Source organism: Mustela nigripes, chromosome 1 (genome assembly GCF_022355385.1).
Source record: "Mustela nigripes isolate SB6536 chromosome 1, MUSNIG.SB6536, whole genome shotgun sequence".
NCBI lineage: Eukaryota > Metazoa > Chordata > Mammalia > Carnivora > Mustelidae > Mustela > Mustela nigripes.
In genome coordinates, this window is record NC_081557.1 from 37,796,567 (window position 1) to 37,819,432 (window position 22,866).

The following is a 22,866-nucleotide window of genomic DNA, read 5'->3' on the forward strand; positions in this document are numbered from 1 at the left end:
ATCTATATGTTTGCCGCCTAGGGATAGCGTTCTATTGGTGTTAATGTGATTTTTCTGTTCCTGCCATTAGGTGACAGTGGTCAAACCTTAGAGTAAAAAGAAATCCCAGGCTTTAAAGTTAAATAGGATTTTGGGTCTGTGGCTTATCATTAATTTGTTGAACAAGTATTCAACGAGAAGTCCATTTTCTTCTCTGCTGTGAAACAATCTTGTCTTAGCATGCTATGTGGTGCAATAATAGAGACAACCAAAGGAATTTATTTGTTCATTGCTGCTGTATAAAACTTCTCATAAAGGGTACCTGGGTGGTTCAGTCAGTTAAGCGGCTGCCTTTGGCTCAGGTCATGATCTCAGGATCCTGGGATCAAGCCCTGCATCCCGCACCCAGCTCCACAAGGAGTCGGCTTCTCCTTCTCCCTTTGCCACACCTCCCCCAATCCCCCACTCCTGCCTCAGGCTCCGTCTCTCTCTTTTTTCAAATAAATAAAATCTTTAAAAAAATTCTCTTTATTTGTAATCTTTCTGGTGCGTATTGTGATTGATATTGTAGAAGATTTTCATTAGGGGTATGAACCTTGCCTCATTCAGCCAGCTAACACAAATGATTGTACAGTTTGTGATGATCTTAATTAATGGCATTACCTATTAGACATATAGATGTTATCAATGCTCCCCAAAGTAATATTTGATAGGTTAACTTTTTTTAAGCAAATGATAGTGATAGCTTCCTTGGATTTTTATACTTCCTTGCTTCTTCCCTCCTTCCCTCCATTCCTTCAGTCCTTCCTTCCTTCCTTCCTTTGAATAACAGAATGAAATAGCTATAGGCCTCTCAAAGCAAGGTAAATGTTTGGATTCCAGTATGGAGCAAAGTTTCCATATTCATCTAAAATACTTGCTGACATGATTCTTCCAATGTTTCCTGGAGATTTTCTGGAACTTGGACTAGAACTTGTGAATTATGCTAAGCAGAACACCTGATTGGTCCACAGCAAGGTTACAGCTACTTTTTGTTTTCCTAATTACTTGTGGGGAGGATAGAGTGAGTCAAATTAAACTCCTGTATATATAAATATATATAATATGAAAATAACGTGTCTAAAGGGAGATTGGTGGGAGCTCTATAGAATACCAGTCTTTCTGTAGGAAATTATAGCTTCTATTTTAATATAGGGAAGGGATTCCTGTTTGACAGACCTCTCTAAACCTAACTTGGACTATCGAATCACTTCCTTTGATTTTCAGCTTACAGAAGAAAATTTTGACAATAAATCAAGACTGGTGAAGCTTTTGTTTTGTTGCCCGAGGACTTTTCTAACCTTTCTCCCTGGGAGTCATTGTATAACAAAAATTCTGTTAGATCCCTCTTCTTAGAAATCCTCAGATTATTGGGAATTTCCGAAGTAGCAGGATGTTGGCAATAGTAATTTGGCATACTGTAATAATAACCTGTTTCCCTCGCGTCTCTGATACGTGACGGTACTTGGACGAGGATAGTCACTATCCTGTATCGTGCAGCAAAACTCATCTCCTTAGCATAAACCTGGGTTTGGAAAAACACTTCACAGGTGGGAGACTGAGAACTTTTTCTCTTCCGAAATAAACAACGACCACAAGCTCTTCGACCCAGTTCTTTCCGCAAGATCTGTTTTCATACCAAATTACTCAAACCCATCCTCTTCCTCTTTTGCGTCCTCTTGCTGGCAACGCCCCTCCTACTCTTCTCAAAACTGGGCAACTCTTACTCATCCTTCTGCCCGGTGGAGTCTTTCCTCCACACGGCAGGCAGAGCTCGCTCTCAGCTCCCGCAGCTCACGGCGAGCGACCCGGTTTTTATCCCCGCAGAGTGGGTTCGCACCTTCCGGCTCCCCTCGCCCACGCGGTGTGAGCTCGGGGAGCGCAGACCGCCTCTCTCACACCCCGCCTCTCCCCCCCGCCCCGCCGCAAGCCCTACGGAGCGTCCGGCGTTTGACACACCGTAGGCTCAGTGAAGTTGTTGGACTGAAACTCCGTGAACCGGCGACCCTCTGCCCCCAGGAGCAAAATGTGCGACCCGCGTCCCTCTCGACGTGGGCTGGGCGGTCCAGCTGCTGGAGTTTCAGCCGGCAGCCCGGTTCCCGCCAAGCCAGCTTTTAAAAACAAACAGCCGCGGACACCGGGCGTGCGCACGACCGCCTTTCCCGGACCCAGGTGGGTTAATACCCGCCAGCTGAGCCCGCAGGGGCGGTGTCGGAGTTTGCTCAATCGAGGGAAACGATTTCCCTGGGCACACCGGGTCCCAGAGCTTTTTCTCTACAACTCTGGGTTGGAAACGCTGTCCGTTTTTTTCTAACGGTGACAGGAAGTCGAAGGAAAAACGTGGGACTCAAAGGTTTGGGGGTAACTCTGTTCGCAGCCACTCAGATTTGAGGATCTCCTTCCAACCCCAGACTAACGTCCGTGAGGATAGGCGCCCAGCACTCAGCGACCCCAGCCCCCAGGCACAAAGCCCAACCCAAACTGCCGCTCCCTCAACTGCCTACACCCTCGGCGCCCCGCCCACCCCCGGGCGTTGAGCTGCTATTCTCGCGAGAACACGACTAGCCTCGCCTCCTCAGACTCAGGGCTCTCGCGAGAAGAGGCTTAAGAGCCGGCCTGTAACCTGCCCGGGCGGCTCTGCTAGCCGCAGCCGCCTGAGTGGCCGCCGCCACAGACACCTCCGGAGGGATCCAGTTGAGGAGGAAGCGGGGGTGTCCCTGACCCCCGCCTTTGCCTGGGCCCTCCGTGGACACACAAGAGGGACTGCAGGTTCGAGGGTGACTGGGCTCAGCTGGGGAACTCGGTGGGGGCGGCGCCGGAGGCTGGGCTTGGCTGGGCAAAGGAGGAAGGGGGCGGAGGGCGAATCTGGGCTTGAGCGCCCGGCTGCTGTGGCGGTGGTCTGGGCGTCCTAGACCCTGCTAGGAGACTGTGGGGGCGGGGGTGTTCTGGCCTCCGGCAGCTGGTAACCGGTTCGGAGTGGCAAGGATGGGACTTGGGTTTTCGGGGTGCTGTTTTTGGGTTGGGAGTCCCGAGGCCTTTCTCCGGGGATGAAGGCGATACCCTCCTCATCCCTCCTTCCCAGGGCTGAGCTGCCCCGTGCCCCGCCCCTTTTCCTGTCACCGCTGGGCTAACGTAGCGACAGCCTCAGGAGGGCGCATCACAATAGGGGATAGAGTAGCAGGTATTCTCCCCTTTGGGTGAAGAGGAGTGAGACTCCTGTAAGGTGCTGCGTGGTTTTATGCTTTAACAGTATCGCGTATGGTAAAGCTTTGTTTTCCCAAACACTGCACAGAAAAGCTGCCCATTTTTTTCTTCTTCAGAGGCAAGTCCCCTAACACGCTTTTTAGGGTGGTGCAGGAAGAGGACGGGGTGCAGGGAGAGGAGACATCATTTGGTAATTGGCTCGTGTGGGGTCAAGGAGACCATCCCTGGGTCTCCTAGGTCTCGTACAGTAGTTGTCAGTATTTAGAGTCCATGATGAAAAGTTCACACTTGCCAAAGCTAGAGCCTCACTTGTCTCTTTGGGCACTTAGCATATAAAAATCATTTTTAAAATGTCTTAATCTTCAAGCGTTTTCATGCTTTTTATTTAAATCCCAGTGAAGCAGCCCAGTGTATTGATTTTGGGGGGGCAATTAGGCATCCCCTTTATCCCCCCGCACAAATATGATCAAGAATTTTTAGAGAGGGGGTTAAGGGTAAATTTTGAATGAAATAGACTGTAGAGATTGGAATAAGAGGTCTAATGAGTAATGCAACCTTAAGGGCCAAAAAAAGTTTCTGTGCTGGAGAAACCGTCCAGGACTGAAGTCCAAGCCTTGAAAATGAGGACTGTAGTTGTCACGAATGTAAAGTGGAAAGCCGTAGAAAATACTTGGGAAAGAATTTGATGTTGATGAAGACTTCAAAAGTGCATGAGAATTATTTCCAAAGGTGTAAATGTGTTTTATAAATATCCCCAAATTTCTCAGATTTTATGACCTATCTGCTATTGTTATGTATAAAGAGAAAGTTAAGGGGAGGATCTGAAGCATGGAGCTCCATGGTAAGGAATCATGGAGTTAGTTAACAAAGTGCTCCATCAGGAAGGTTTTTATTGTCTCTGTGTTTTTGAGTTCTTTCACCTTTTTTTTTCCCCTCCCAGAAAAGCTTTCAGATGGGTTTTTTACCTTTATGTCACCCGTTACCCGTCTGAATTTTTATCTTTCTTACCTTTCTTCTAAGCCTTGTGAAAAATTTTTATTAACTATTAAGTTGTAAACCGGCAAGATCTGCTTTGTGGTTTTTTATGTTTAGGTGACTTGGTGAAATGTGAGAGCGAGCTGGGAAATGTGCACCTTCCATAGGAGTATGTTAAGAATAGCAAACTCACATGCCTGCAGGTACTAGGCAGATGAGAATGAGTGAACTGAAAGTAGGGAGCTTATGCCTCATCTTAGAGGGACATTCAGTTAGGAGGTCCACCTGATTAGTGCCATACGTGAATGTGGGCCCAATTTTCAGCCTTTTTAATAGAACACAGGAAATCTAGATTTTTACATGCAGTCTCTTGATTGTTAAAAATATTGACAACTGCTTAAAACAATTAAAAATAACCTAATGTGGCCTAACCAAACCCAAGCTTGTCAGTAGTATCCTGCTTTCCAGTTTTGGACCTCTGTTTTAGGTCAGAATGAATAAATTTTACAACTGAGAGAAAAAAGAAGATTTAAAACAAATATATCAGTTTGGAATTTCTGACGTAGGAGGATTTGAGAAAAATGTCAAATTCAAAACAGAAATCAGAGAAGACAAACCATGAGAGACTGTGGACTCCAAGAAACAGAGGGTTTTGGTGGGGAGGAGAGTAGAGGATTGCGAGCCTGGGTGGGTATTATGGGTTGCACGTATTGCATGGAGCACTGGGGTGTGGTGCATAAACAATGAATTTTGAAACATTGAAAAAAAATAAAACACAAAATCAAAAAAAAATTTAATAGCCGAATTTAATAACCTTGAAGTCAGTATAGCAAATGGGATTGGTACTTTTTTGTTTTAACCATGGAAACAACCAAAGAAATTTCTCAGTATTTATGGCTTAATAACTAAAGGTTCTGAACAAAGCTAATTTACAGGTATCTTGTAAGGAAATTGATTCACTGAGAGGCCTCTTACTGTACTTGTAATTAACACATGAAATTAAATTCAGGAGACCCTCTATAACTGATCTGTAGTTTTGAATGTTTATTGGTTGCTCTGCCATGGCACATTGTCTTCCCGGTCATTGACTCTTACTGGAAGCAATATTAATTTCTTGGGTTCTGTTCCTGGCAGATGGGGTGAGGGGAGGATGTATAGGGATAGAAAGAAATGGGTTGGGGGAGTGTAATGTGAAGCAGGCACTCATGATCCTCCTCTTTACGTCGTACGTTAAAAACTTGATATAACTAGTTGTGCATTACACATAGTAGTTTAGTGATATTTGTAAAATTGAACCCAGTGGTTAGTTTTTCTTTTAAGAATAGTTACTTTGACTAAACACAGTGCATTACACATAGTAGAGTTTAGTGATAATTTGTAGAGTTGAACCCCGTGGATTAAGGCACATTTACCCATTAGTGGGAAATACTTTAATCACATAATCTGATTCATATTTAGTTGGACTGAGGGGAATGGAAGTTTAGAGGTCAGACCCAGAAAGAAGTGGACCTTAGGCATATTGAAGGCAAGATGGGGAGTCTTTGGAGGGGACGAGGGTGAGAGGAGTCTAGGTGAGGGAGAGAGTTTTGAAAAGGAAGATAAAATGGTGAAGTACCCTTTCATCTACTGTGCAGTTTTACAAAGCTCTGCCTTTTGCAGCTAAATTTACTGTAACTCATACAAGGACTACAGAGAATATTGGTTTTTCATGAGGACCTCTTCGGTAGTTTGCAAACTTGGTTTTCTTCCTTTTAACCCGGTCTTCTCAGGTTCAATTAGTCTATTAATCTCTTCATCCAGTCTCTCCACCTCTCTCTAGAATAAGAAGTGAAACAGGAGATATGTATTATGTTTGTGAGGTGTTGCTTTTTGAAAGTTTTAAAAACATTTTTGAAGAATCTGTTGTGTACTTGTGGCGATTGTTTGTTGATGGGGGCAACATTCTCCCCTACCACCCCGCTTCTGCCATGACTTGTAAGTAACTCTTTGAAGTAGCTCCCCCCGCCCTGCCTTTTTTTTTTTTTTTTTTAACCCCCTGAAATGCCTTCCCAAGAAAGCATTAGGTGAAACGAGGAGAAGGGATTCAGTGTTTTTGCTCAGTGCCTTCTGGTTCTGTTTTTGGAACTCCCAGTTCTTAGGATATACATTCTCTTTATATCTGTATGGTAGACTTACCTGAGCAGCCTGGGCCCTATTAGGAAAAAGGAAATGGTATATCTACAAATCTAAGTAAGTTTAATTTACGTTTGAAATAATAGGAAGCTTTCTTGGCCACTGGTTTTAGCTGTATTTTTATCTTTATCCGTCTGACTCCTCAATTTTGTTTTTTTGTTGGTTATGAACCCACAGTGAGGGAGGAAGAGGTAGTTTATAGGTGTTCACTAATGGAGGAAGAACTATTTAAGAATTTTTTTTTCTCCTTTTGGATAGAATGTTTGTTAGGGTTCAAGCTAATGTTGCATTTTTCCCATGGCTTTCTCTGGTTTACTTTGACATACTTGAAACATTTCCTTGCTAAGCAGGTAGTAGTCTAGAGCACAGAGATAGAAGGCAATCAGAATTCCGAGAACCTGGGAGAGAATTAGAGGTTAGTAAATGTCAAATAGGTGATGGCAATACAGTGAGCTGAGTACTTGAAACAGTATGAACTTGATCATAGAAGAAGAAAGATTTTATGTGAAATACATGACCTTATGTCACAGTAGATTGCTAAAAATCACTAAGATGCTGAAAGATATCTTTGCTAATGAAAGCATCTTTCTTTGCCCTTAATTCTTAGTTTATATTTTTCTGTTTGAAAATATAAAAATGTCTGGCACTTGGTACTTATTTTTGTCTTTATAATTGAAATGAATTATCTATTAATATTTTTGATTGCAAATTGAGATTAACATTTAGTATTTGGCTCGGAATGAGAGTCTCATAGTGAATCACTGAAGTACTTGATTAGAAAGTATGAATAATACTTTTCTGAGGTCATTTTTAATTGTAAACACACTTATCAGCTTGTAATACTTTATTTGGGATCATTTAGATCTGGATTTAAAGCCAAATGTTAGTAAGCTCTATGAGGTTACTTCACCTCTATGAGCCTTTGCTTCCTTACATAAAAAATGGAGAGAGAATGAAAAATGAATTTGAGAATAAAATAAAATAAAACATGTAAAAATGCTATGTAAATAGTAAAGTGAGTATCACTTCTTAGCACTTTGTTCTGTGTTTATGCTCAGAAAATAGCCTATGATCTTGAAACACATCCATCAGGTAAATTTATATCCAGCTATCTCTTTTGCAGGGAAACAAGTTCAAATGGTTATTTACAGCCTTGCCATATGACTTCCACTAGGAATTAAAATGTTTTTTTCTTTATTCTCGTCAACATTGAACAATAGAAAGCTCTTTTTCGTGCTTTTCATGTTGGCATCCATTGACTGATAGCTGGTATTCTATGTAATTTGAATGCTAGGTAGAATAGCAGCAAAAAGGGAAAGAATACATTGGAGAGATGGTTTTCCATTTAAAAAATCATCTATTGGGATGCTGTTATTTGCTTCTAAATATAAAATTCTTTTTATTAATTTGGATTGTCTCCCTTTTATTTCTTTGACTGGTATTGCTATAGCAGGTGAGAAAATTATCCTATGTTTAGTGTTTATAGACTATGTTAAATATCTCCTTACAAGTAAGCTTTAAAGTTCAGATACCTTCAGAATATGAATCTGAGATCTCAGGTGCAAAATTGTACAACAAAGTATTTTTATAATTTTCTTGAATGGTCTTGCATATAATGCTGTGTTATTTCAAAGGTAATTATTTCATTCAGGACAGTGTGCTTTATGCGATGCAAGATTAAATTTGATTTTTCTCACATCTAGAGAGCAAACAATACAATCTGCTCTGTCCTTTTGGTTCCTCATTTGTTAGAGTTTTCTTAAAGAAGTTCTGTAAAGATGGTAGCTATGGGGCACTATTATTTTCTTCTGAGTATTTCACAATGCCTGAGTTTCTCTTTTGAGAAAGAATGTTGAGTTATTAGAAAGTAGTGGAATTATAAAACCATAATACTGAAAGTACTTTAAATCATTAATACTCTAATTTTTGGAAGGGCAGATTAAACCCTCTTACCTGATTTTTATAGAAGTTACTAGCTGGTAGTGGGGAAGCTGAGACTAGTATTCAGATCTGCAAGTCTCCTGATTCTGGGTGGTTTATTTCAGTTATGTACTTCTGGGAATGTATGGAGAACTTATTTTTTCTGAAGGACCAAGTAGAACTTTCATTTATATATATTATAATTTATATATATTTAAAATCCCTTTTTCGTTTCCATTTTTTGTCTGTTTACATAGTGTATATCTAATACTGGTATGACAGTATATATACATTATTTATATACACATATATATATATATACAGCTGTTAAGTTAGTTGAACTCAAAACATTAAGGGAGAAAGTGTCGTATTTTAGAAGAAAAGTGGTGTGACATCTTTCATCATTACTTTCATTTATCATTCATCAGTGAGTGATAACTGTTTGACAGCAGTCTTAAACACTTGTTGGTTTTGAAATTGTAAGAGTATTTTGAAAATTACTTCTAAAAGTATATTTTTGGAGTAATTTCTTTTTTACTATTAAAGTATAATGCATTGCATGCAATTTGGGACATTTAGCAAAGAGCAAGGAAGAAAATGGCACTATAATCCCATGGCACAATGATAATTGCTTCCACCCCCTCCCTCCCTTGCCCCTGCAGTTGGGATCATTCCGTATGTAGTGACTTCAAATTTTTCTTTTGAGAAATTAAAATAAAATTTGAATGATATAACAGATACATAGACTTAAAAACTAACATTTCTTTCCTCCTCTTTCCTCTCCCCTTCTATCATCATAAATGCTTTAATGAATGTATTTGTTAGGATAAAGTTAAAAGTAGGGATTCTTGTGCCAAAGTGCATAATAGCCTGAAAGTTTTATAATATATGTTCCCACAAACTTGAATAGCCATTTTCTCTGTACTTCAGCTATCACTGCTTGTTATTAAAACCAACCAACAAATCTTTGACCATTTGATAGGTTAAACATCTCAGATTTAACTTGGGTTTCTTGTATTACTACTGAGGTTGACTATTTCTGCTGTTCCCCATTTTTGATTCACTATTTTGTTTTTGTAAATTGCTAGTTTATGACCTTTGCCCATAGTGTTGTGGCATTTTAATATGGATATATAAATATCCTTATGTATTTAAGATTTTAATTCTTTGTTTTGTATTATGAAACTTCTTATGGTTTTTTGGGTATATTTGTTTGGTATAATAAAATACGGTATATTTTATTTGAATTTTTATGTAGTCTAACTTAATGTTTCTTGAAACCTGTGTATAGTCCTAATTCTGATCTCTAATGAAGTTTTCACCAGTCTTTGCTGAGAATGTTAGCATAAGTTGGCTGGCAGCACATTCTTGTTTGTCAGACTAGCAGTCTTTGTCTTGATAGTGTTTTTCTTTGATTTGAGGCTTAGAAATTCCTTCCTTATTCTGAGAGTCAGATAATCATTCACTTATTTTCTCCTTGTTGTTGTTGTTTTTTTTTTTTTTTTAATGATTTTATGTTGTACTGTGAAGTTTTTAGAATTTGGGTGAGACTCATGAAGAAGGAAAGGATCTTATCAAATAGTTTTAAGCAGTTATTTTTTTTAGAATCTATCTATCTAACCTTGAATCTGTCTGTATATCTATCTTTCTTGTAGGGATTTGAAGTGCTACCACTAACACACTTATTTTCTGGGTATAGCATTTTGATGGGTTGCATATTAAATTTGAAAGACTGTATAGTATGGTGGAAAAAACACTGATTTTGACTACAGAGATGTGTATCTGTGTCTTGATTTATTTATTTGCTGTGACATTAGGCAAATAACATAATCCCTTTAAGCCTAAACCAATTTCTCAATTTTTTATAAAAGACACCTCTGTGTCTTATAGGATTGATATGTGGATTAGCATATATCAGTCATAATATATATGAAATATATATGAAAATCCAACTTATTATCCAAGGTTCCCTGAATTAGGTGCATTTAGAACACCCTGTGCCTCAGTCCTACTTGAAAAATCTCATTACATATTTGGCTGGAGTTTTCTTAATGCTGAAACATATTTAATCTACCATTGGTCTGCTAAACTTCCCCAGGAGGATGGCTTCATCTTTTTCTTTCAAGATTCTATTTTAATATGTCTTGGTCATTACTATTCTAGGTGGAGGTAGTTAATAAGAGGTGAATGAATTTGAGTGACATGGCAATCCTTTTTATTGCTACTAAATCTGCAATTATATTTATAAGGACATCTACCGTTTATTTAAAAAAAAACATTAAATGGTACACTTTAGGACATGGTAGTAGTAGACTTTTTAGTTATTTATTTAGAATATATAAATATATGGTTCAAATATCAAAACTATATAAAAAGAATACCCAGAAGTCTTGCTTATATTTGTATTCCTTTCACCCCATTCCCATTCTGCCCCTGTAGGTAACCATTTCTATTAGAGTCTTGGTTATTCTTCTAATTCTTATTGCAAAAATAAATATATGTATATTTGTATTTATGTGTGTGTGTGTGTTTATATTTAATTTATTCACAAAAGTTAACAAACCATGTACTACTTGTTTTTCACTCGTTTTTTTTCCCCCACCTAACATATCTTGGATATTAATCCACAATTGTACTTGAGGATCTCCTTTAATTAATTAATTAATTAATTAAAGAGATAGCATGCACCAGTGAGGTGGGAGGGCTGTGGCAGTGGAAGAGAGAGATAGAAAGAATCTTAGATGGACTCCATGCCCAGCTTGGAGCCTGAGATGGAGCTTGCTTTCATGACTCTGAGACCATGACCTGACCTGAAATGAAGAGCCAGTTGTTTAATGGACTGAGAGCCACCTAGGCACCCCTCCCTTAATTTTTATATATGCATAGTATTTCATTGTGTAGATGTACCACATTTTATTTGTTTAGTCTTTGCTGATGTACATTCAGATGTTTTTAGTCTTTTGCCATTAGAAATAAGGCCACAGTGAATATATTTTGAATATTTGATTAGTATTTGTAGAGTTATATCTTCAGGAGATTCTTAGAAGTGGGGCTGGTAAACATTTGTATAATTTAGAGATCGCATAATTACTCTCCATGGGGAATTGTTTTTCATTAGCAGTTATGAGAATGCAGAGAATATCCATTTCTTCAGTCTGATCAACAGAATATATGGTCAAAATTTGAAGTGTTATCTTGCATTTCTCTTATGAGTTGAGTTGAACATATTTTTATAGGTTTAAGGCTGCTTATTTGCCTTTATTTTTCTGAGAATTTCCCATGTCTACTGTGCATCCTTCTCTATTTTGGAGAGGGGAGCTATCTGTTTTTTTTTTTTTTTTCCCTCTCTTTTTAAAGAGTTCTTTATATAGTAAAAAGTCTTTAAGTTGTGTTTATTATTCCTGCTGTTTTTTGCAGTATTGTATGATTTCAATTTTTACATTTAGATAGCTGATTTTTTTGGAGTGTATCCAAGTATTTGTGAGGTATGGATTGAGTTTTATGTTTTCACAGATGTTTATTTATCCATTTGTCCCAATACCACTTATTAGTGTCTGTCCTTTCCTCAGATGATTCGAGAAGCTACTTCTTTATCGTATATCAAATTTTCTTATGTTTTAGGGATCTATTTCTAGACCTTCTCTTCTCTTCTTTTGGTTTGTTTGTCTATTCATATACCAGTACAACCGACTTTTAGTTTTTGAAATAAGCCTTTATGATCTTTGAATATAAGAAAATAAAATTTATTTTAATAAAGTTGAACACTACCTATAATATTAGACACAAAGATAACTAGTTTGTGTATATGTATGTGCAAGTATTTTGTCTCAAGGCAAGTTTTAGAGTCCTTAAAATGAAACATTTAGAGGAAAATAACTTTTTTGAGGGGGGTGGTGGTGCCAGGCACTGATATTCTGCCTCTAACTTGCTGGCATATATGGTAGTTAACTAGCCACATACTGCTCTTTAAATTTAGATTAATTAAAATGGAAAATTAAAAATTTCCTCAGTTGTAGTACGTCCTAAGTGCTTAGTAGCCACATATGGCTAATGGTTACTTTTTGGACAGGGCAAAAATAAAACATTTTCATTATAACACAAAGTTCTGTGGATAGCAATGTAGTCTAGAACTTGAATCATATTTACGGCCTTTTCTAGCCTATTGAATTGATGGCAGAGAAGCAAAAAATCTCAAAGGACTAGAAGGTTCTGGAAATAACAGGGCAAAATGTAAAGTTATATGAAGAAGATACGTAATGTATTTTAAAAGACTCCCAGAGTGGGGAAAAATATTGTTTAAAATTCTGTTTAAGGGGTCATGGAGGAAAAATGAAAACATTTAAGAGTCTGACTTTGTTTAAAGGATGCTGGTTCTTAGGAGTTGAATGTAATCTCCTTTGATTTAGACACTTCATCAGCTTATTGGAGATTTGTCTATATTAAATTTTATGTCAAGGTGATTTATTTCAGTTTAAGATGTTTCTAGTTTTGAAGGCAAAATTTGGTCATAGAAAAAAAGGAAAAGGGGGCGTATGCACAGGAAACAAAACTTAAGATGTTTTTGGAATATAAAAAAACCATGTCTTTTAAATTCTTATTTTAAGAATTTAGTAGTACAAACAGCATCCAGTTCTTTACAATGCTATGTAGGTAATTAGAAAATGGGTAAGATATGGAAAGATTATCAATATTTATTCATCTGTTTAAGGTGGGATGAAACAAACAAACGAAACATTTCTTGAAGTATTAATGCCTTCAAGAAGTCAGCAAAATTTAAATAGCAATTGCATAAGGTTAGTTACCTCAGAGATTTTGTCTCTGGGTCACCTCTGGGAGATGAAGGGCTGAATGTGAATTGACTTTGGAAGTCTTAGATTTTGGTGGGATTAGATAAGGAAGCCCTGTAGATAGACAACGTTCCCTACTTTTAAGGGGAATTTCATGCAGTTTTATTAAATCTGTGAGTATCTTCAGCAGTTAGCAAAATGCCTGAAAAGGTGCTAAGTATTTAATGAATAGATTTTAAATGAGAACATAAATCATTTAAATTTGATATCATGGAACTAGTTACACAAAATTTAGTCAGATATAACACATACTGTTTGCATAATGATCATATGGGGGGATCTATAATAATAATAATTTTTTTTTTAAGATTTCTTTTAAAATTTACATCCAGTAAAATTCTCTGGTGTATAGGTCTTAGGATTTTTTTTTTTTTTTTTTTTTAAACTCACAGCCTTGAGATCAAGACCTGAGTTGGTATCAAGAGTCAGATGATTAACTGACTAAGGCAGGGGCCCCCAGGTCTTACAAATTTTGACAAAGGCATACAGTGGCTTAACCACCACCACCACCACCACCACCGTAATCCAGATACAGAACAGTTCCATCAAACTGCCCTCCTCCCCCATCTCCAAATTAAACTGTGCTCTCCTTGACTGTGTTCTGTTTTATATTCCTTTCTTTCTGAGAATGTTATAGAAATGGAATCATCTGTATGCAAACTTTGAGTCTGGCTTCTTTAACTTACCATAACACTTTTGAAATTACACTTTGTTGAGTGTATCAGTAGTAAGTCCAGTTACTTAAATGTTGTATTATTACATGTGTACAGATACATTCATTTTTTCCCCCGTCTTTCTCTGTATTCTATGGATTGGATAATTTCTACTCATCTATTTTCAAGCCCCCCCTCCCTTTTTTTCTCACCTTGCCTGCTATTGTGCCCATCTAATTGAAATTTTCATTTTAGTTATTGCTCTTTTCAGCTGGAACTGAATTTTTCATTTTTTGATAGTTTTCACTTGTCTATTGAGATTCCCTGTCTGCAACTCGTTAAAACCACCTTCTTATTTTAGTTCTTTGAATATATTCCCTTAATTGTTTACATATAAGGTTTGGAGTCATCATTTGCTAAATTCTAAGTCTGGACCTACTTGGAGTCACTTTCTATTGATTGCCTTTTTACTTCATTATTTCTTTGCATCTCATAATTTTTGGCTAAAATCAGAGCATTGTAATGTTGTCATGAGCATTATTTTTTTTATGTTCTAGTGTTACATTAACTTGCCTGGATTCAATCTGCAAACATTCTTTCCCAAGCAGTATATTCTAACAAATACCTGTGCTTGGTTCTTCTTCCAGCTACTTGTTTTTCAGTTTGGTCTCTTGTGGAGTGAGTGGAGGAAAGTTCTTTCCCACCTGTGTGATTTGGTGGTTAGCCAAAAATTTGGGCTGAGATTATATTCAGATTTTGGAGCTCACCCTTAATTTCTAGCTCCTCTGCCTGCCCCCGACACCCTAAGCCAGTAAGGGCTTCAGCTTTCTGCAGCTTGGGCTGTGTCTGGTTGGGGAATGCACTCAGTTTAAAAAGCATCCAACTCCTAGATCTTATGCCCTGCAGTTTTCAAGGGTAAATTCCTCTATAGTCTACTGCAGAGGCTACTTGGGCTCTCCCTTTGGTACATGATTAATTTAGCTAAGCACACCTTATGCTCAGATTTTTGGGTCAGTACCTTTGTGGTTCTTTCATTCCCAATAAGTCTGACTTGAATTTCCAGCTGCACTTCCAGCTTTGGTGTTTTCTCTACTATTTTGAGCTGTATGGCTGTCTGGTTTCCTTCACCATATTTATAGGGGTTGGGAAGGGCACTCAGCATAAAAACTTCCCTTTGAACTTACAGGTCTGTTCCCTTTCAGGATACGCTTTTCCCCCCCACTACTTTGTGCTTTGGGACATTTGCCAATGCTTTTAAACTCCAGTTTTAAAAATATTTTATCCAGATAATAAATCATTGTTGTCTACAAGGGGCTCACGTGATCACTTCACTTGACTGCCTTTGTGGGAAGTTTCTTTTCACCCCTCTGGTTTACTTTTCTTTTCAAATTTTTTTTTTTTAATGATTTTATTTATTTATTTGAGAGAGAGAGAGAGAGAGCATGAGAGGAGAGAGATTGGCTGGAGAAGCAGACTCCCTGCTGGGAATCTGATGTGGGACTCGATCCCAGGACTCCAGGATCATGACCTGAGCCGAAGGCAGTCGCTTAACCAACTGAGCCACCCAGGTGCCCTACTTTTCTTTTAAAAGTTATTTCTCCCTCTTCTATTTCTTTCACAATTATATGTAGCAGTATTCACTCTCTCCAGCCTCTCCACTTCTTGATGTAGATGAAATATCTTCTGTATATTTGCCTTTTTGTGCAGCTGAAGGCAGTCCTAGGCTCATAGCCCTGGCATCACTATGTGATTTTGTTCTTTTCATTGTTTTCCCCTTTACCTGTCAGGTCTTTCTCTCCAGTAACCACCATACTTGAATTACTTTGTTTGCAAAGTTTGAGAGTGAAAAACAATTTTATGTTAATACGGAAGTTTTTATATAATAACACTATTTAGAGTGAGATCTCAACAGGATGGACAAAGCCAAATTTGGCTGAAGTTTAAGAAAAAACAAAATCTGCGGGCGATAGGAGCAAATATGTGAATTTCTGTGTACCTAGCTTGGTACATTGGAAAGAACTTGAGCTTTTTGTTAGACTGGGATTCTAATCTTAGCTCAAAAATCTCCTCATCTGTGAAACAGGATTATAATATTAGGTTGCTGCAAGCTTTAAATAAGAGAAAATTAAACTTCTTAGCTCATTGATACATAGTAAAGACAATAAATAGTTTCTATATACTATCTTTAAAAAAAATCCTTCTGTGGTTCATTGCCATTAATTAATACTACCTGGAAATAATATCCCAAAGGCCACTTATTTATTTATTGTAGTCCTGAAGATTCTATTCCTCCATCCACCCTTTTTTAGATGGCAATATCCAAGAGAAGAAGAGTAATCAATTGCCTTTTTCCTAGCTGATTTTTGGCAGTCTCCTGAGTGCATGTCCCTAGCCAGTACACCCAGTTGTTTCAGCCTCTGTACAGATTATTTCTAAATTATTTAGAATTGTGATTATTTCTGTCATGCCTAAAAATAGCAATGAACTGTGACATGTTTTCTAAGAACTTTGTTTCCAGTAGTCCAGTAATTATTTTTTTGATTACAAGATCAATACAATAGTAAACTTTAGTTTGCCTTATATGAAGTAGACATTGGGGAGGCAAGAGTCCTATTTTATCTTATTTTTTTAAAAGATAGATTCATTTATTTATTTATTTGAGAGAGAGAGCGCGAGCGCGCGCGTGTGCGGGTACACTCACAAGTGGGGGAAGGGGCAGAGGAAGGAGAAGCAGACTTCCCACTGAGCAGGGAGCCTGACACGGGACTTGAACCCAGGACCCCGGGATCGTGACCTGAGCCCCAAGGTAGATACCTAACCAGTTGAGCCACCCAGGCACCCTAAGAGTCATATTTTAGAGGAACTTTTTATAATAAGGAACTTATTTATAAAGGAACTTTTTATAATAAGGAGTTTAGGTCAGGAAACAGAAGGATTAAATGTTTTTAGAATGAGGCTAACCAGGAGCCTTATTGATAGATGTTAAGGTTTTAATGAAGTCAGCAGCCTTAGAATGAAAAAGGAGAGGGGTGCCTGGGTGGCTCAGTCAGTAAAGTGTCTGTGGGATCCTGGGATCGAGCCCCACATCCTGCTCCCTGTTGGGCTGGGAGCCTGCTTCTCCGGCTCCCCCTGCTTGTGCTCTCTGTCAAATGGGTAAATAAAATCTTAAAAGAAAAAAAAAGGGGGGAGAGAAGGACCCAAAAGAATGTTTTGAAGTAGACTTGATGTTGGGAAATAAGAAGTCAAGAATGACTTTAGGGTTCTTGACTTAGTGAATAGAGATGACACTAGTTGATGTGGGAGGCCAAGAAAGATCCTGCTGTTGTTGAATTTGGGGTGCTTATTGAAGAATTCAGGTAGCGATAATGAAGACAGAGTGTAGGTAGTATATAAAACAGTTGATGTTGTCAAGGGTTTGGTCTCATGGTTTTGTCTGGTGTCTCCCTGGGCCCAGCAAATGATGATGGAATCCTAAAGAACACCCAAACTTTAATGGACATGAAGAATTGTAAGAGTGTAAGTAAGAGTGTAGTAACTATGCAGGTAGGAGAGAGACACGGAGTAAGTGGTATATGGAAGCTTCAGCTGAGGCTTTTTTGGCTTGCTAGGGTGAGTTTTGGAGCACAGGAACAACGTACAACTTGCTCTAGCATCTTTTTTTTTTTTTTTTTTTTTTTTTAAGATTTTATTCATTTGTTTGACAGACAGAATTCACAAGTAGGCAGAGAGGCAGGCGGGGTTGGGGTGAGATGCAGGCTCCCTGCTGAGCAGAGAACCTGATGTGGGGCTCGATCCCAGCACCCTGGGATCATGACCTGAGCCAAAGGCAGAGGCTTTAACCCACTGAGCCACCCAGGCGCCCCTACTTTAGCATCTTAAAATAATTTGTATTGTATTCAGTGTTCCATAAGTTCTTGAATGAATGAAATAAAATACGTCACCAGGTGCCTGGGTGGCTTAATTGGCTAAGCATCTGTCTTCAGCTCAGGTCATGATCCCAGAGTCCTGGAATTGAGTCCCGCGTCCAGCTTCCTGGTTAGCAGAGAATCTGCTTTTCCCTCTCCCTCTACGCCTCCCCCCGCTTGTGCTCTCTCTCTCTCAAATAAATAAAATATTAAAAAATAAAAAATAAAAAATAAAATATGTCACCAACTGTGATGCAGAGATTGGTTAAGATGGATTATTAGACATTTCAGCAGCAGCTCTTTCTGTCCACAGGTCCTGTCCCTGTGCTTTAGTAAAACCACCAAAAAAAGGTACTAGACAATTCAAAATAGTATATAATGTGTGTCATTTGCCTTTTATCTATTTGTAGTTTTATCTGTAGCTTATCGATAAAATTTGAAAACACAGGAGCACATCTAGGCAAACACAGGCATATTTTTTCCAGGTATCTCAACTTGAATTTCACTTGTTTTTAGCCATGTTTGTAGCCATGACTGTTGGGAGTAAGGATTGGGGAGAAATCTTTCACGTGGTGATACCCAAGTTTTAATGACAAATGAAATGTAATTATGATTTTCCAGTGGACCTTTTTGGTAGTTTTCATCAGAAATTCTTCACTTTTTTGTGTCTAGCTGTAAAATACATGCTTATTAATAGGATTGATTAGTAACATATTGTTATTTCCTTTCTGCTAGTTACATGCTACCCTCTGGAAAATGCTGGAAAATGTGGATCTTAATTTACCTTATGCGTTCTTTGTGGTTGTATATTTTAGTCACTTCCTCTTATGGTTTAGGGTCATTCTTCTCTCAGTGGACATCTTTGGGTGTCCATAGGGGGTATGTCTTATAGTTAAGGGTTAGGAGGAGATAAAATGCTCTTGTAAAGAAATGTTAATTCCTGAAATAGCTTACTGGAAGACCTCTATAAATAAGGCAAAAAATGTTCTAAATCTCATTCTACACCTAAGCTAAGCCTTTCTACATTTTTCTTTTTCCTTTTTATCAATTTTTCTTAATTTTTTTTTTTTTTACCTTTTGTGTCCCACTTGCTCTGTGACTACTTTTTTCTGATTTTTTTTTCCTTGTCTCTGATTTGTTCATTCTCACCCTTCTCTTCTGCTTCATCTCTTCAGTATGCATAACTAGATATAATCTCAAATTGAAGTTTTAAGGAGTTTTTATATTTAATTTTATTTATGAAAGAGAGAACACAAGGTGGGGAAGGGCAGAGGGAGAGGAAAAAGCAGACTAGCCACTGAGCAGGGAGCTTGATGTGAGACTCCATCTCAGAACTGAAATTATGACCTGAGCCAAAGGCAGATGCTTAACCAACTGAGCCACCCAGGTGCCCCCACTTGGATGTCTAAAGAGTTTCTTTTTTAGTAAAAATATTTTAATTTTTATAATTAAAAACTGAAGAGAGATTGAGACTTTTTGTTTTCAAAATAATTTTATAGTTTTTATGTTCATCTGCTATCTGATTTTTTAATCACAGTGATCCTTAAAGAAACATGTTTTCTTTTCCAGGAGCATACAGCAAATAAACTGTGTGGGGTTTGCTGAGCAATTTGAATTAGTCATTGTACAATTCTCCCCCTTCTCCTTTTCTGTTATTTTTTAAAAAAGTTTATTTAAGTAATCTCTACACCCACTATGGGGCTTGAACTCCTGGCCCCAAGATCAAGAGTCTCATGCTCTTCCAATTGAGCCAGCCAGGCACTCCCTTTTCTATTATTTTTGATAGATCACTGATTTACTTAAATATTTACATGTTTATTATATTAAAGTGTTCACTTATTATAAGATTTTCAATTGCTTTTGGAAAGAAATTACTAACTAGCTATGAAGAAAAAAATTATAAAATAGCAAAAGTTTCTATAAAGTGGAAATATTTCCTTTTTTATTTTTTATGGAAATACTTCTTTTTTCTGAGCTCTGAGATGTACTCACAATTTTAGTAAGTTTACCTTTGGCATTTTTTGTGAGATTGTATGGGAATTTTTTTATGAAACTCAGTTCTGGATTCCTTTTTACTTTTATGCATAATTCCTCCTCCCTTCCCTCTGTCAAATCCATCTTGGAGAAGTGTATAGAAAGCATACAGGAGTGGGTGTCAGGAAACCTGGGCTCTAGTCCAAATTATAGAACTTTGTTCTAATTGTTTGACCTCATTTGGTTTTTCTTTTGGTGTTTCCGGTCTCTAAACGTCAAATTTGATCTACTGTTTACAAACAAAATATTCCAGCCTGAGAATATTTCAAGATCAAGACATCATTCTATATTCTAAATTTTCATTGTTCTTTATAATCCTGCCATTTACCAACATTGTGACCTTTGGCGAAGTTACTACATGACTGAGACTGTTTTTTGTTTGTGGGCATGATAAAGTGATTGTAAAGATTAAATTGGATAGTGAAATATACTTCAAAATACTTAGTTCAGGTATTCTGTAAAGCTGTTAACTTTCTTATTATTTTATGACTATAATAGAACTGTCGCAAGTCTCACATATGAAAGGCATGAAGTATATGAATCATCAATACTATATTTTTGTGGTAATTACATGTAAAGAAACATGTAAGGATGTAAAGAAACATGATGTTAAATTCTTTTTGAGTTTCTATTCAGGGTCTTTTAACTTGATTAAAGAAATCAATTTGTTATTTGGTTTTACTAGATGTTTTGTTAAGCATCTTAAAAGTTTTAGTAATTAAATGTATTCTAGGTGAAATTTTGTCTGAAATAATCATTCTGTGGAATTGTTTTGCCTTTTTTGGTTCGATATTAATGTTTGGAACCATGAGATACACAGATGGCAGTTAGGGATATTTACTAAATATAAATAGCACTCTATTAAACTGTTGGGGGTAGGGGGTAGTGGATTCAATAGAGGAATCAAATGAAAAATACCTAAAAAGCCTTCTGATGTTGATTTTAATCTCATTGGTGGCATTTTGTATGTCTAGTATTTTATAATCCTGCTCATCACTTTAAAAATATGTCACAGTAATATCAGAAAGTATGTACAATTATTGACTTTTTATTCTGCGTGGAATAGATTTAAAGGTCAACACTACTCTTTTATGTAGGTTATGGGTGCTACATATGTGCTTTCAGAGCAGTAGTGTGAGGAAGCTTGAAGTGGGATGGCAGGACGGCCTCATCCTTATGACAGTAACTCCAGTGATCCAGAGAATTGGGATCGGAAATTGCATAGTAGACCTCGTAAACTTTATAAACATTCAAGGTAGGTAGAAAATATGCATTTCACATATCAAAGCTCTGATAAAATCGACTTCTATAAAGAATCAAACTGCATTTGGTTGTGGCAAGTCCTGTCAGAGGATGGGGGCTGGTTTACAGAAAATAATGTTTGCATTTCTCCTTAAAAAACTTTCACAGAAACATTTCTTTTTAATTTTCTTATATTTGTATTTATTTGAATTTTTGTTTCTCTTTCTAAATAATGTTATAATCTCCTTAGTCGACCCCATGAATAAATGCTGTAATTAATTTGACTATGAGCTCTGGCAAGACAGGTTATTTCTTTGTATTTAAAACTCTCTAATCGGAATTTATTTTGTGTTCTAAATACACTAATAATTTATAGGCTGTGTCATATTATATTGTCATCCCGATTCTAATGGGAAAATCAGTCTTTCTGCAATGACTCTTCTGGTTCATTTGAAGTTTGATGCATTAAATGAAATTCATCTCAAAAATTTCTGCCCATTTGTATATTATATGTAAAGCTTTCGTTTTGTACTGTGTGACTTAATGAGGAATACCTCATTTAGAATACTTTATGATTTGCTATTTTAAGGTGTTAATTGGCAGCTCATAAACCTCACACATTACAGGTATGTAAGCATGTTTTCATAGAGTTTTGTGCTTTGTAAATATTTACTTACAGAATAATATCAAACATTCGACTTTCTTGAATGTAAAATTATCATAATCACTGATAACTGTTACCAGTTTTCTTAAAAAAATTAAAAACATTCTGTGATACTGAAATCCTTCTTGTAAGTTTGAAGAAGTAACTCAGGTACTCTTTGACTATATACTGTAATTAGAAGGTATGAGTAACTGGTACTCTTTAAGTCTCCTGACAAGATGTCTATCTTTATTGTGGACTTTTAATGTGGAGAGGTCTAGAGTGGAAAAGTTAAGTTGACTCACTAATTTATAAGTGCACACCAATGATAGTGAGTGTTTTTTGGTTTATTTGTTCATTTTGGGGGGCATGGGTATATATGTGTGTGTGCTTCAACTGGTGCTCTTGTACTTCTTCTCTATCCTGCTTATTATATGGATAATTATTTTGTCTCTGAGATTAAAGAGATACTCATTTTTTCTCATTAAGTGTGGGATATTTTTATCTGCTATGTTGTATACATTTTTCCAGGTGAATTCTGTTATCCTTCCTAGTTCTTAATATTTTTCTGCTAACGTACAGTACTGCATTATATATGAAGAGAAGAAATGCACCGTGAGGAAAACTACTAGTACTTTTTCATTCCTGTTGTTTCATTTCAAAAACAGCAAACATCATAGCTTTTCTTGATACCTATAACATCAGTAACTTTTTGGTGCTCTTCTCAGGTAGAATGCAGCAATATTGGTTATTTAAATGAAAAATATTAAAGAGAAATAGAAAATAAATACCAATACATTATTTGTTTTTAATGGAAAGATGGAAAGACCATGAAATCTTTTGAACTGATTATTCTTTTAAGATTTTATTTATTTGACACAGAGAGAGAGAGGGAGAGAGAGAGAGCGCACACACAAATGGGGAGTGGGAGGAGGAGGGAGAGGGAGAAGCAGGCTCCATGCTGAGCAGAGACCCACCTCCCCACCCCCCTCACTCCCATGGGTATGGATCCCAGAATCCTGGGATCATGACCTGAGCTGAAAGCAGACGTTCAACTGAGCCACCCAGCGCCCCCTTTGAGCTTATTTTAACCTCATTCATGGAAATTCTGCCCAAGGGAAAACAGCTTATTTTTAGAGACCTCTAGTTCATAAGAATACTTTTGAGGATACTTTAAAAATATAAGCAATTTGACTTTTTAAAAATGGCATTCTTTGAGTTGATACTAAAATAATTGGGAAGTTTTAAAAACT

The 22,866-nt window shown here is 37.3% G+C and overlaps 1 protein-coding gene across 2 annotated transcripts in view; it reads left to right on the top strand.

Moving 5' to 3' along the window:
- The first annotated feature begins 2,606 nt into the window (after positions 1-2,606).
- Positions 2,607-22,866, top strand: part of BTBD10 (BTB domain containing 10) — a 72,482-nt gene continuing 52,222 nt past the window's right edge. Inside the window, exons 1-2 of one of the 2 annotated variants that reach the window (XM_059408039.1) lie at positions 2,607-2,787; positions 20,826-20,983. In XM_059408039.1, coding sequence (XP_059264022.1) covers positions 20,883-20,983 — 101 coding nt within the window. In that variant the 5' untranslated portion in view covers positions 2,607-2,787; positions 20,826-20,882. The remainder of the gene's footprint in view (positions 2,788-20,825; positions 20,984-22,866) is intronic. The other variant, XM_059408040.1, reaches the window with a different exon arrangement.